This window comes from Pantherophis guttatus, chromosome 5 (genome assembly GCF_059756535.1).
Source record: "Pantherophis guttatus breed Tessera chromosome 5, ASM5975653v1, whole genome shotgun sequence".
NCBI lineage: Eukaryota > Metazoa > Chordata > Lepidosauria > Squamata > Colubridae > Pantherophis > Pantherophis guttatus.
In genome coordinates, this window is record NC_142067.1 from 60,692,716 (window position 1) to 60,707,220 (window position 14,505).

A 14,505-nucleotide genomic window follows, 5' to 3' on the forward strand; every position below is an offset into this window, starting at 1 on the left:
AGTCCCAAATAAAAAAAGAAATATTATATTTCTCCAGAACTAAACAATTAGAATAAATGAATTTACTCCATAAGGTTCAATTTTATGACCCAACCATCTTTCTTTTCTCTTGTATCTGTTTTATATTTTAGGAAAACATAATTTGGCATTGTAAAAACAACACTGTATCATCACGGAACACTTAGAAATGTTAATCCATGGCCAACATTGGGCTACTTTTAATTAGTGGTTCCTTACTGATTCTCCTGATAAGGCTCCATTTCAATATGAAAGTAAAATATATGTGTCCAGCCAACCTCTGCTGATCTAAAATGTTAACGAGAACCAAATGGATGCAAGACCATCAGAAAATATTAGGACTGTATGGTAGACTCAGAAGTCAAAACGAAACAAAAAGACTCAGAACCAAGCAATAGCGAATCCTTTACATACTGTTGCCAAGACAATTCCACAGATGTGTCCAAAATATCATAGGAGACTACCTTAACTTGAAAGAGACTTTAACATGTAGAATACCGGTAGTCCTCAACTTATGACAAATCTCCCCAGGGCTACTTATGATCAAAGTTCCAACAACTGTCTCCTGGGTCATATAATCTCAATTCAGCACTTGGCAACTATACATGAAAGTCAGTTGACAAGATTTGAGCAATCTATATTCAACTATTAAACCAAATGGTTTAAGTTTACTAGAAGCATTTAAAATAGACACGAGACTGCGCTAAAACATATTCAAAATCTCTCCAGTGGCACAATCCTTTTTCTATACATGCTGCAAGATATCAACATGAGTATGCCACATTAGAATTATTTAATAAGTATTTTATTTGAATTGGTACACACCAATCCACAGAATGGCAAAAACTAATCATTCTGATGTTTACAACATATTTTGAGCTGTATTCACTCGTCCTACCATGTCAAAGCATTTTAATGAAGGCTACAGAACAAATTTAGGTGGATACAGACAAGTAGTCTTCTACTTACGACTGGCTACTTCACGAGTATTCAAAGTTATGACAGAAATTTCTGAAGGTACTTTACAATCCGGGTTCAAGGTTCTGACAACTGTGCACACCATGATCACACGACCGCACTTACAGGGCTCAGCAACCAGGCTGCATTTACAGCCATTTGTAGCATCCTGCAGAGATGTGACTACATTTTAGGACAGTTTTGCCCCAAACTGGCATGTACTTTCCATTTTGGGCAGAAAAACTGTGTCCATAGTGAACTACTGGTTTGCTTTGCATCTACCACATTTGTTTTATGGCTGCAAAAAAAGGTGATAATATCAGGTTGACCACATAGGTGACTCAATTTATGACCATCACAAGTTACAACAATGATGGGCTGGGTCCATTACAGCTGGAACTCAAATATTACCTATAGATGGTTTCAGTGTTTACTAATATAAACAATCCAAAATAGTCTAAAGACAAACTATAACATTTATATCAGAAAGACAAAACTGAAAGTAAATTGCTTGCTTATACCAGTGGTTCTTGTTAACAGTTCAACAACAGTCTGAATCTGTAACAGTTCTGAATGGGAAGTAGTTATGACTGGTGTTCAAAGTTCTGGCCAGAACAGTGCCCCTGCGATCACATGACTTCAATCCAGGAGCTTGGCAGATAGTTTGGATTTCTGACTGTCACAGCATCCCACAGATCCATGAATGCTAGCTGCAACCTTCCCTGCTGGCACAATCACAATTTCTCACAAGCAGAGGGAATATGGAAGCTGGCAGGAAGCCGTAATCATGTGAAATCCTCAATTAACAGTGTAATGGAGACTGCTGGAACTGTCATTCATTAAGCAGTGTGATCATGTGACATTGTACTTTATGACCATATCACTTAGCAATGGCAGTTTCAGTTCAAATTACCATCATTAATTGAGGACTATCTGTATTTTCTAAGATAAACTTCCTCCCCAAAATTACATAAGACTATTCTATTGTTTCAAATATTAGTAATTTTGGAGATTCAAGATTAAATTCAAAAGGTATTTGTTTTCCTTATATACGGTACATGCAATACAGGTAGTCCTCGACTTACAACCACAATTGAGCCCAACATTTTTGTTGCTAAGCAAGACAGTTGTTAAGTGAGTTTTCCATTTTACAACCTTTCTTGCCACAATTGTTAAGTGTATCACAGCAGTTATTAAATTGGTAACACACTTAAGTGAATTTGGCTTCCCCATTGACTTTGCTTATCAGAAGCTTGCAAAAGGTGATCACATGATCTCAGAACAGTGCAATTGTAATAAATACAGTACATGCCAACTGCCAAGCATCCAAATTTTGATCACGTGACCATCGGGATGCTACAATGATCATAAGTGTGAAAACTGGTCATAAAGTCACTTTTTTCAGTGCTGTTGTATCTTTGAATGGTCGTTAAAGGAATGGTTGTAAATTGAGGACTACTTGTATCAGGTTTTGGACTGGAACCAGAGAAACTCAGGATTTACCCATAGCAGTTCACTGGTGATTTTGAGCCATTTACTGTTTCTCAGCCCAACCCAGTGGTATTTGAGTTTGTGAACCTGTTTGAATTTTCAGCATTTCTGCATGAACTAATTCAAGGCAGCTTTTGACAACATCTCAAAGCTAAGACTTTGGGACACCCTGAGCAGATCCTCCAGATAAAGGTGAAATGCTTTAAACACTTGGGCATAGTATTTGCCTAATGCTTTAAATCAGGCCTGTCAAACTGGTAGCCCTTGGGCCAGCCCAGCTCCACAAAGGCAAAAAACATTATGATACGTCACAATACAGCCCATGATGCAATTGGGTTTGACACCCCCGTTTTAAACACTTGGGCATAGGCCTCAAGAAAATTAACTGTCCAGGTGCAAATTATCTCTCTTCTACTGCCCAAAAGAGCATACAAGCAATAATTACAGTTCATAGACAACAAGGGGCAAATTATATCCCAGCAGCAGTTACAGTTTACAGCTAAAACAGCTGCCCAACTATTATATGGTATACAATTTGGGCCATACATAAACTTGAAGGCTTATGAAGCCGTCCAATCAAATTTTCTCAAGATCTTGTTTGGCACCCCAAAATGCATCCCAATGAAGTACCGAGGCTTGAAGCCAATGTGCCAAGTATTAAGGCTCAAGCCTGGACCAGGATCCTTACCTCAGGTCTTAGAATCATGTTTGAGCCTATAGGCCTGATGCCTTTGCTGTCAGACAATTACCAATTCCATTGGCACTGTACCTGCATAGAACTCTGCTGTCTTGGCCTCTCTCCTGAATATGTAGAGCAATTAACCCTGATTTGGAGAAGGCCAAATCAATAGTAAAAGTGTGAATTAGAGACACATCAATAAAATGATATCACTGTGAAAGTAAAGCAAATAGCAATAGCACTTAGACTTATATACCGCTTCACACTGCTTTACAGAGTCAGCATATTGCCCCCAACAATCTGGGTCCTCATTTTACCCACCTCGGAAGGATGGAAGGCTAAGTCAACCTTGAGCCCGGTGAGACCCGAACTGCCAAACTGCTGGCAGCCAGTGATCAGCAGAAGTAGCCTGCAGTACTGCATTCTAATCACTGCGCCACTGCGGCTCACAGATGTGCCTTTTTTAGAACATGCACGTTTTGATGCCTTTCCATGAGCCCTACTGGAGGGAAGAATTCCCAGGACCCTTATTCACAGAGACTTTGCCTTTGTAGTTCTAGGGAAGCAGAAACTCCCAGCTACTTCTCATACGGTGCCCCTTGCACAATGCCTCAAGACTTGCTTTGATTACACCAATCATTTATAAATGTGTGGGCCATACAGATAAATTTTATGATTATTATTTTTTAAGGAACACTAACTCATTAGGTGGCCATTTTTTCACCAAGTCACATAACTGCAGTTTTTTTAAAATAAGACATGCTGTTTTATTATCCCATTGTTTTTCCCCTTCCCTAACAACTGATTGTTCTATTAAACCATTCTTTCTTTTAGTGTATTTTTTAAATTGTAAAGGATGGTCAAAGAACATAATAAAGATATTTGATTTGAACATTGAAAAATGCAGTTCTTTTGATGTATCTGTGAAGAGCCCTCCTGATGTCCAATGTGTGCCATCATTCTTCTAAGGGATGATTAGGTCCCAGACAAAAATCGGGCAAAATGATCTCCTGGGCCCTATGGAACCAGTTCATCTTGGGCAGAAAGGAGGGATTTAAACGCAGAACCACCCTGTCTGAATGGAAAATACAAAGATCCTCATGTACTGATAAGGCCGCTAATTCTGAGATCCTCCTGGCTGAAGTTATGGCCACGAAGAAGGCGACCTTAAGGGTCAAGTACCAGAGGCTAGAGGTCCTCAACGACTCAAATGGTGTGGAAGTAAGTGCCTGGAGCACTAAGGCCAGGTCCCACGTGGGATAACGATGCACCACCGGAGGCTTCAGGTTAGCAACCCCTTTGAGAAAGCTGCCGATCCTTGGATGGTGAGTGAGGGGTTGCAGATTCTCACAGGTCAATACTGTGGACAAAGCTGCCACCTGTCTCCTAAGGGTGTTGGGAAACAGACCCCTGTCCAATCCGATTTGCAGAAGGTCCAGTATCTCTGGGACCGATGCCACTAATAGGTCAATGTGTCCCTTAGAACACCATTGACAGAAAGCTGACCAAGTTGCATTGTAAATCCTATTTGTTGAGGGCCGTCTGGAAGCCTGGATGGTCTGAATCACTTTCCCAGAGAGCTTGTCTCTCCTTAGGAGGTTCCTCTCAAGTGCCAGATGGTCAACTGGAGCCACTGAGGCTCCGGATGGACCACGACCCCCTGGTTGAGGGAAATCTTGTCCCGGGGAATTCTCCAGGGACGGGAGACTGAGAGGCTGACCAGATCGGCATACCAGGGGAGTCTGGGGCAATGTGGGGTGAGAAAAAGAATCTCCGCCTTTTCCTCTAACACCTTCCTGATGACCCTTGGGATGAGGGGAATTGGAGGAAAACGTAGAGCAGATCCTGAGGCCAAGGACTGCAGAGAACATTGACCCCTTCCACCTCTGGTGTTGCGAACCTGGAAAAGAACCACGGCAACCGGGTGTTCATCGAGTGAGCAAATAAATCCACTATCGGGTGGCCTAATCTCTCACACAGTTTGTTGAAGAGATCCGTATGCAGGCACCACTCTGATTGGTCTATTGTCGTCCTGCTCAACCAATCTGCCTGTATATTTGTTATCCCAGATATACGCTCTGCTCTGATGGACAGCGTGTGTCTCTCCGCCCAGAGCCCTAACTTCTCCGTCTCTGTCGTGAGAGATTTGGAGTGTGTGCCCCCCTCCTGATTTATGTGAGCCTTGGCGGCCACATTGTCTGTTAAGATTAGAACATGGTGTCCTGCCACTGCTTCCTGGAAATGACGTAGGACCAGGTGGACTGCCCGGAGCTCTAGCCAATTTATATTGTTCTTGAGGTCTGCCAGAGACCACCGTCCCTGGACCACCTGGGATTGGCGCCCCAGCCAAAGAGGGTTGTGTCTGATGTTAAGAGTGATGCGTTGGGGCTCCTTGAAGGCGCATCCCTTCCTTATGGCTCATGATGTCCATCAGTGGAAGGAGCGGAGGATCTTCAGTGGCTGTTTCCGGCCCTCTGATGGGGCAGAAGAAACCACTGGAGCATCCTGGCATGCAGTGGTGCCCATGGCACGATCGTTATGCAAGAGATCATCCTCCCCAGGAGCTGTGAGAGGAGATCCAAAGATACTGACCGTAGACACCGGATCCGGTCCACTAAGGACTTTATACTTTCCTGGCGATCCGGAGAAAGGTATATTTCGCATGATTTGGAGTCTATCACTGTGCCCAAATGTAGAAGGTGGGTGGTGGGAACCAGATGGCTCTTTTCTGTATTTACAGAAAATCTGTGGTCTTGAAGAGTCCGTATTACGGTCTGGAGATGCTGTTCAACTCGAGATAGTGAGATTGACTCTCAAAATGTCAATTAGATAGCACTGTAACCTTACTGGAAGTGCTCTGATGTTTCCTGCCACTGCTGCCAACAACTTCGTGAAGGTCCTGGGGGCCGACGACAGACCAAATGGCAGGGCCCGGTATTGAAAGTAATGTCCTGTGTATGAGAACCGCAGGAACCTTAGATGGGAAGGACGAATGGGGACATGTAGGTAGGCTTCCTTGAGGTCTATCGATGTTAACAGGTCGCCTTCTCTATTGCAGCCCAAGATGGATTGAAGGGACTGCATCTTGAAGCGTTTGTACACCACATAAGCGTTGAGCTTTTTGAAATCTAAAATACCTCTCCAGCCCCCCAAACCCTTCTTCATGAGGAAGAGGATGGAATAAAACCCCAGTCCCTCCTGACCTTTGGGAACCGGTTCAATGCCGTGGATATCTAACAAATGTTGGATCTCGGCTTCCATCAAGTTTCTTTTTGCAATGTTCATGGAGACTGGACAATGGATGAAGCGGTTTGGAGGGTTGGAGAGGAATTCCACTGCGAGTCCCAGTCGCACTGTCTGTAGGACCCATGTGTCTGTTGCGGTCCTTTCCCATTGGCATGTAAAAAATTGCAGTCAATCACCAATGGGGAGGTTGGAATGGTAGTCATTTTCCTTGACAAAATGGCCTACTGCTGGACCCTCGAAAGGGCTGCTTGGCCGGAAGTTGCCTTCTCCCCGTCACGATAGGTAGATCTATCTGGAAACCTTTCGTGTCCCTGGGAATAGGACCACTGAAACTGTGGGGTGCTAGGACCAGAGTCGGCCGATCGAAATGGCTGCCTTTGGTAACAAGGCGAAGGCCTACGGTCCGCTCTCCTGGTCATGTAGAGCATGATCTTCCTTTTGTCCTTATTCACTATAAGGATAGGATCTAATGCCTCCCCAAATACATTGGCTCCTTTGTAGGGAGCTGAAGCCAACCTCCATTTGGAGTGCATGTCTCCCTGCCAGTGGCAGAGCCAAAGCAGGCGACGCAATGTAACAGAAGCCAGAGCTCTAGAGCAAATTTAGCCGTGTTGAGCGTAGCATCGGCCGAAAACTTAGTAGCTGCCATCAATTTGTTAACATCCTGATGCAGCCTGGTTTCTTCAGGAGGAAGCCTAGCTTGCATCTGGCAAAGCCAGATCAAGGAAGCTTGATTAAAGAAGGAAGCTGCTGTTGCTGATCTGATTGGCCAGGCAGCCGCCTGATGCGTCTTGCGGAGGACCAATTCCACTTTCTTATCCTCTGCCTTTAATCTCTCAGCAATGTCAGCGGGCAAGATGGCCAATGATGTAAGAGTTGCCACCGGAGCATCCATTGTTGGTAATTGGAGGAGCTCCTCAAGATCTGGGTCTACACTGTAAAGCCTCCCGTCATTCCCACTGGGGGCTCCGATGGAGCACTGCAAATCCGGCTGCACTCCCCAGCTGCACCCAAAAACTGGTGCAAGATAGAATGCCCTGATCTCCTAGCGCTGTTTGGAGAAGCAAAGCCAGCAAGCAACCAGATATGTTCCTGAGCGCAAAAGGGGTAGCGCCACTGCGCCTCACTCCAAACCGTGCCTCACAGCTGATTCAAAATGACGTGAGAATGGCGATTCCGGCTCTCCCAGGGCTGCGCGGCCAAATCAAAACTGAAAACTTCAGAGTATGACTGCACGAGCCGGACAGTGACCCTGGAGCCGCCCCCCAAGACTGGAGATTGAAAAGGGTGGTGGCAGTTGTGCCGGTGGACCGGTAAACCAGCTCACTCACTCACCAGCAGCGATAATGGTGGAGGAGCCGGCTTCTGCACTCACGGGGGGATCTCCGAAGAAAGAGTTGGCCCCAGATTTGCTGCCTCCAATCCAAGGTCTTCTGGGCAGTGGCGGTCTTGCCAGGGGCGACCAGCACACTCACCCGCAACGTGCAGATTGAATTTGGTGAGTAAAAGCCCTGAAACAACTGAAATCTTCCTCTGCCTGCTCCCCTGACTAGACTCTTATTTTGAAGAATCCAAGTGTGATCCTTGCTTAGAGCTGAATTACTGGAGCAAACTTTTCCACGTCTCTTGGCTGGACTGAGTTGGAAAACTGGAGCTCAGCCGAGCAGAGGAGGCGTGGCCAAGAAAGTTCTAGCAACTCAGTCTCTGGCAATAGGATGGAAGTCAACCCATGCTTGGATTCTCCAAGCAGCGCACTGGAGAATAGCTAATGTATTACCTATTTGTGGTTTATCTGAATGCAATAAGCATGCTATTTTGATTGGCTTTGTTGGAAAAACTACAATGTAAGAAGGCTACGAATTGTTTAGAACTATCCATAAACCTCAAATACAGTGACCTAAATGTAATCAGAGTTTGTTTATATATTGATAAAGTATTACAAAAACACTAAAAACAATATATCTTTTCATGTATTTATTGTATCTATTGAGCCAACACTGTCTTTGTTGAATAAAATATATACCTTAGATTTAGAAATCATTTAGCAACAATGACTTTGGCCAATGTTTCCTGTATATGTCAATCAAGCTTCTATAGGGTTTTAAAAATAACACAGCACTTTGTATCAGATCCGGAAGCGTATCTGTAATTTATGCAGCAACTTAACAACTGATGTGATATTATGTTAGTGAGATACTGCTGCCAATAATCTAGTCACCACATTCTGTACCAGCTGTAGCTTCCATGTTATTTCCAAAGGCAACACATTAGAATTGAGTGGGGACTGATGATCCAAATAAGGGGGTAATTGTCACATTAGCTGAAGCTGGCAAATGTCCCCCTGCTTTACAGAAATCGAGAATTTAGGAACGCTCTAAAGAAAATGGACCACCGTCATTCAGGGACAGTGAACCTATGATATGGTTTTTCTTTTTTCTCAGATTAGGTAATTAGACTTTCTCTCTAAATGTAATCTGCTGATAAATATTTTTCTTCATCAAAGATAACAAGCCTCTTCAGAAGCCCTTCTGTGGATTGCTATTTTTTTTCTTGATTTGCATAATCTGCTGCATAAAACTTCTCTATTAGCACCGAAATATAAAAGTCATACAATAACCTTTTATGTTTATTCTGCAGGTTAACTTTTGGATGCATATCACATCAACAAACCAGAGAGACATACCTTCCAAACCTAGGGCTTTTCAAACTTCTTAAAGTTTCAGTATCTTTTAATTTAAAAGTTACCCTGTTAACGAAGCTGTAATCAAGAGACAAAATTCTAGTGATAGAAAATTGGCTGTGATTAGTTGAACATCGAGCAGCTCCTACTCTCTCGTGACTCCCATTAAATTCTCAGTCAAAAGGGCACTGCCAGAGGATGCATTCATGGTATTAAATAAGCCTTAAAACATACTGGGTTATACAAAGCATCTATTACTACTTATTTATCATAAACAAAATAGTATTTTCACAATTTTAATCTTAAAATGGAAGAAGTTTAATGAATTCTTACACAGACTCCACATTAAGTTTGCAACTTTAAAGACACACAAGAAAATAAAAACCAAAATCAATAGAATGCAATTCTGCAATTCTAAAATAATTCACATGATTTTAATATATATTGGAAATTGATGATCAAATTCATTTTATTGTTCTTGCATTATTCCATAAGTCCACACAATTAATTTATAATGAAGAATATGATAGGAATTTCCTTTTAAAATGAAGCAACGTAAGTCAACAAATAAATAAAACTTTCAAAGTTACTGTCCGCTTTAAACACCATGAAATGACCTTGTTGGAATGACCTTTTTCATCCTTAGAGGATCCTGAAGTAGAATGAAAGAGCAGATATATTTGAATCATTCAAAGCAAAGATGCTATGCACCAATACTTTTAGAAAACAAAATAAAATCATAACATATATCCTCAACAACATTGTTCGGTAAAAGGTGTGTACAAAATAGAAAATGTGCTTCGTACCTTGGGACTAAACATCCCAAAATGTTCTAATAAAAGCTTTCAAAGTAGTGTTCCATCAGAATAGTAGTAGTGTTCCATTTGAAACATTTCGAAGTGTCTGTCCAAAGGAAACAATAAAAACTTAGGTCCAGATGCCCCTTTCTTGTTTTTCACCCCAGGGCCACAAGAGTACAATAATATCCTCAGTTGGTATACCCTCCCCCATAAATGTTTTTATATGTAGATTATAGACTTAATTTTATTTCATTGAAATACATCCAACAAATTTTGTACACATTTACTTACAAATCTAGAATTTAAAGAAATCTCATTTTTACGACCCTGTAACTCCTTAATTCGGGGTAGAGTTGGGGTGACCGGATGGAGCTGAATGTTTACTGGCCAGATGCCCTTCCTGATGCCAATGCAGAGTTTGCAGCAGATATTTTTTCTTTGCGCCTTAGGAGACAAACATCTGCCTCTACCTAGGATCGAACTCAACCTTTTGAGTGGGAGATGAGCATCTTCACAAGGTCACCAGTCACTCACAAATCTATATTTTCCACAAATCCTGATTAGTTATGCTAATTATTAGCATAAGAAAATAAAAAGCACCCTGCATAAAAATATTTCTTCATTCCCTTTGTCTAGCATATTTATTTTTAAGAAAACTTTTTAAGCATAGCATTCACCCATTTTTTTTCAAACTATATTTGACCTGGAAGCTAGTCCAAATATCTTTAGTGTTGAACAGTGATTTATTCAGCGGACAATATAAAAATATAATAAATTTCTTGTTTAATAATTGTCTTATTCCATCAAATACATGTAACAAACCTGAACTTGGGGGGACCTTAGATTTTTCTTTTAGAAATACCGATACTAATAAGTACCATTAATAGTTCCATTTATTTTCTAGAATCCATGCTTACACATACACACACATATATGAATTTTGGACATTTTCAATATTTAGTTAAATATTCCAAAATAAAAAGAAACAGCTTGAAAACGCACATTCAGAAAAGTACTCCCTGATTTCCCTTTTATGAGAAATACATACCATATTTCTACAATTCAATCTTTTGGGATGCTCTTACCTAAAATATTTACTAGAAAAATTTGAAATAAGTAAATCAATTTTAGAAAACTCATTTTTGAATCCAGCTATTTGGCCTAGAACTTTTTAAAAATAAAAATCATTGCTCATCTTTATCCAAAGTAGACCCTAATTGTAATTGAACATTTAATAAAAACTGCATATATAGGCACTCAAAAATAGTCTGATTTTGTCAAGTTGAAGAAAACATAAGGAAATAAAGTTGTTAGTTTAGACATGAAATATAAATCCAGGCATTCATCAACTTAATGGCCACTTGTTCAGCAGTTGTTCAAAATTACAATAGCACTGAACGAAGGAACTTACGACCCATCCCCGATATTATGGCTCTTGTAGCATCCCATGGTCACATGACCAATATTTGGTGCTTGGCAGATTGCCCACACTTACAACTTCAGAGAGGATTGCAACTCCTCACTGCGATCCCTTCTGTCTATATCTTTTTGGGCCCAGCCACCCTGCCTTGTGGAATGGCAAGCAAACCCAAAATTGCACAACTTGCCTAGCTTCTTTTTCTGCCAGTTCTGCTCGACCTTTGGACAACCCCAGTGCCTGAAACAGTGTCACTTCCTCTGCAGCCTCCTTTTCACTACTTATCTGCCTCCTTTATAGACCTAGCAATCTTTAGCATAGCTAAAGCTAGCACTGACTTTGAACGTTTTTTTACTGGGTCATTCCATGTCAAGTGGCCTGGGGCTCAGTGCTCAACTATCACAGATTTCGATGAAATTTGATGTGAACATGCACACACGTCTCCAGTGAACACTGGTAAAGTTTGCCAATGCAATACTTGTGGAGATACAGTCATTTGTTTGACTCCATATCGCAGCCTTCTACAGTATGACTCTGAGGTTTCAGCAACTTTGAGACATAATATCTCCAGCAATATTTTGTTGAGAGAAACAAAACTTGGCCTTCTTGTACAACTTGTTGTGCTCTATTAAACAAAATAATAAAAACATTCTCATGAGCGATTTCAAATAATTTTGAGCAAAGTTGGCTGAAAATGACTGCAGCGCGAAAAAATGGTAAAGTTTGGCTTCTTATATCTCTGGAAGGAAAGGTATGAGAAACGTGAAACTTTGTGTGTAGTAACCTAGCAACACAAGGTTGTTGAATATAAAATTTCATTCTCCTACTGTTTTCCAATAGTTCAGAAATTGAGTGTAAAGGTGACAGTTTTTGTATAAACGCCAAAAATTGGGTATTTTCAGCCCACTTTTACAAAAAAGACCTTCTGGAAACTCTTATTAAATCATTCTCATTAGAAAGAGCATGTTTCAAACCCCCTAAAAAAGTAGAGTTGGTGTTTCATTGCTGACATATAAAGCCCTAAAAATAGGGACAAAGTTGAGGACATTGCTATGGCAGTGTCACATGCATTCTATTATTGTTTCGTCTTGTTTGTTTTATATAGACATCATTACTACTATTATATTACGTTGGTCCATGGTGACATTGTCACTACCAGTTCAGGCACTTGACCCAGCAACCCCTTCGCCATAGGGGGCATGCCTGATAGCCATGCAATACCAGCCACGGGTGGGTTTCTTGGTTCAGGATCCCAAGCCTGTAGTTTGGTTTCTTCCTCGAGGTTCCAAAGCCTAAAGTGGGTATCTTATATAGTTCCCAAGCCAAAGTCCATATTGTTTGTATGGACTGCCAAATTCCAACGATTGCTTATTTATTATTGAATTTACGCACCACATTCTTTAGCGTTGCTTCTGGGAATTGATATTGTCGACCTGACAATGTAACTGAAAGCGCTGGAAACACGCAAATAAGATGTGGTTCTGGAACCCAACAAACATCTTGTCTTTCAAGCCAATACAATGAATGAGCAGGGCCTTTTCTCTACATATTTTGACTCTACTCAAAATAGGTCATCTTCATTCAGTTCTATTACGTCCTTTCTTTCAGTTTCATATATTTATTTTTTTTAATTAACCCCAACATTTACCATTTATTCCTTTTGTAACACAAGTTGCAATTTTTCCTATACCAGAGTTATCACTAGACCAGTCTATCTACCTACCTACCTACCTACCTACCTACCGTATCTTCCTATCTAGACCTCTACTAACCACCACAGTTCTAATCAATCATATTTTCACACAAAACATTTTAGAAATATTGAGAAGCTACATATTATTTCACCAGCCTTAATCACATACATACTACACATACTGTATTAACAATAAGGATATAGTAATAAATTTTGGCCAGTATGCCATAAGCATAATTAAACACCAGTATTACGCCAAGCAAATGCTCACTATGTTATGCAAATAGGATCTCTATTTCTACTTTTTAAGACAGCATACTATCCCCTATATTCCACCAACCAATATATAATGGGAATGGGTGCCTTAAACAGGGTATGTAATAAAATAAAAAGGGGTCAATAGGTGATGGATAAACATATACTGAATATAAAAATGACTGATCAGTTTGTTGAGGTAATTTGACTATATAGAAACAGGATCAACTCACAAAACAAATACATGAAAAAAATAGTTCAGAGAAAGGAAAAAACAAAAAACTTGTGGTTGGATAATGTTCATGAGAACCTCAGAAAGGGAGCAATGAAAAAATTTAAAAATAAAAGGTAGTGTAGGTAGTCATGGTGAAATTAAGGTGTGGTCCAGGCTGTGGCCCCTGCCCTCTGCAATATCCTCCTGTTGGAGATGAGATCCAACCCCTCACACTTCTGGCCTTTTGGCAGAGCCTGAAAATCTGCCCAGAGTCACAGTGAGATGGGTGGCATAAAAATTTAATAAATTTGCAAAAATAGAATGGTATGAAGAGATACAGTGAATCATATAAGCTATAGCTATGTATCATTTTGTTTTTCCTCTCTCTTGGTGTTTATTTCTTTGGCTTCCTATTTCTTACTCCTTTCCTGGGTTTGTGTAAGTTTAAATATCCTGAAAAACAATAGTATGATAGATGATGTATTGATGTACCTTATGTTAAAATTTAGCTTTTATTTAATACCTTTTTGCTTCTGTGCCCTGACTCTTTTTATTTTTTTTAATTAAGTCCTTGGCATATATTAGAACCTTGGATTCAGAAGTCAGTTTGAGGTAAGATGGGTGACATATACATTTTATAAATATACTCTTACAATAGCACATCAACAGCTACGAGGCAATCATAGCTACAAATAGAGCACTGAATTGTTGCCAACTATTAACCAACATTCAGTACAGTGGTGGGTTGTTCCCAGTTCACAAGAACTGGTAGTAAAAATTTGTAGTAGTTTGGAGAACCAGTAATAACATTGGCTGGCCACGCCCCCGGCCCAGTGCCCGGTCGCTGCTCACTTACCTCGCCCACCTCATCAGAGACTTTTTAAAAAAAAACTTTTAAAAGCATTTTTTCTACAACCTCTTCGGCTGAAATTCTAGCGTGGTCACTAACGGGTTAACTTCCTCCGATGCTGACGGATCGGGTCTAATAGCTGAGAAACTCCTCCTCCATCTCTGGCTCCCCAGCTTTTAGACTCGATCCGATTTCGTACGGACAC

At 40.8% G+C, this 14,505-nt stretch overlaps 2 protein-coding genes across 7 annotated transcripts in view; both read right to left on the minus strand.

The window, feature by feature from the left end:
• The window catches only part of USP9X (ubiquitin specific peptidase 9 X-linked), a 117,502-nt gene that overhangs the window by 82,615 nt on the left and 20,382 nt on the right, over window positions 1–14,505 (minus strand). The gene's annotated exons all lie outside the window — the stretch shown is intronic.
• LOC117669420 (uncharacterized) lies at window positions 99–5,782 on the minus strand. Its single transcript, XM_034423841.3, has one exon. The coding sequence runs from the start codon at window positions 5,014–5,016 to the stop codon at window positions 4,102–4,104; it is 915 nt and encodes a 304-aa protein (XP_034279732.2). The 5' UTR covers window positions 5,017–5,782; the 3' UTR covers window positions 99–4,101.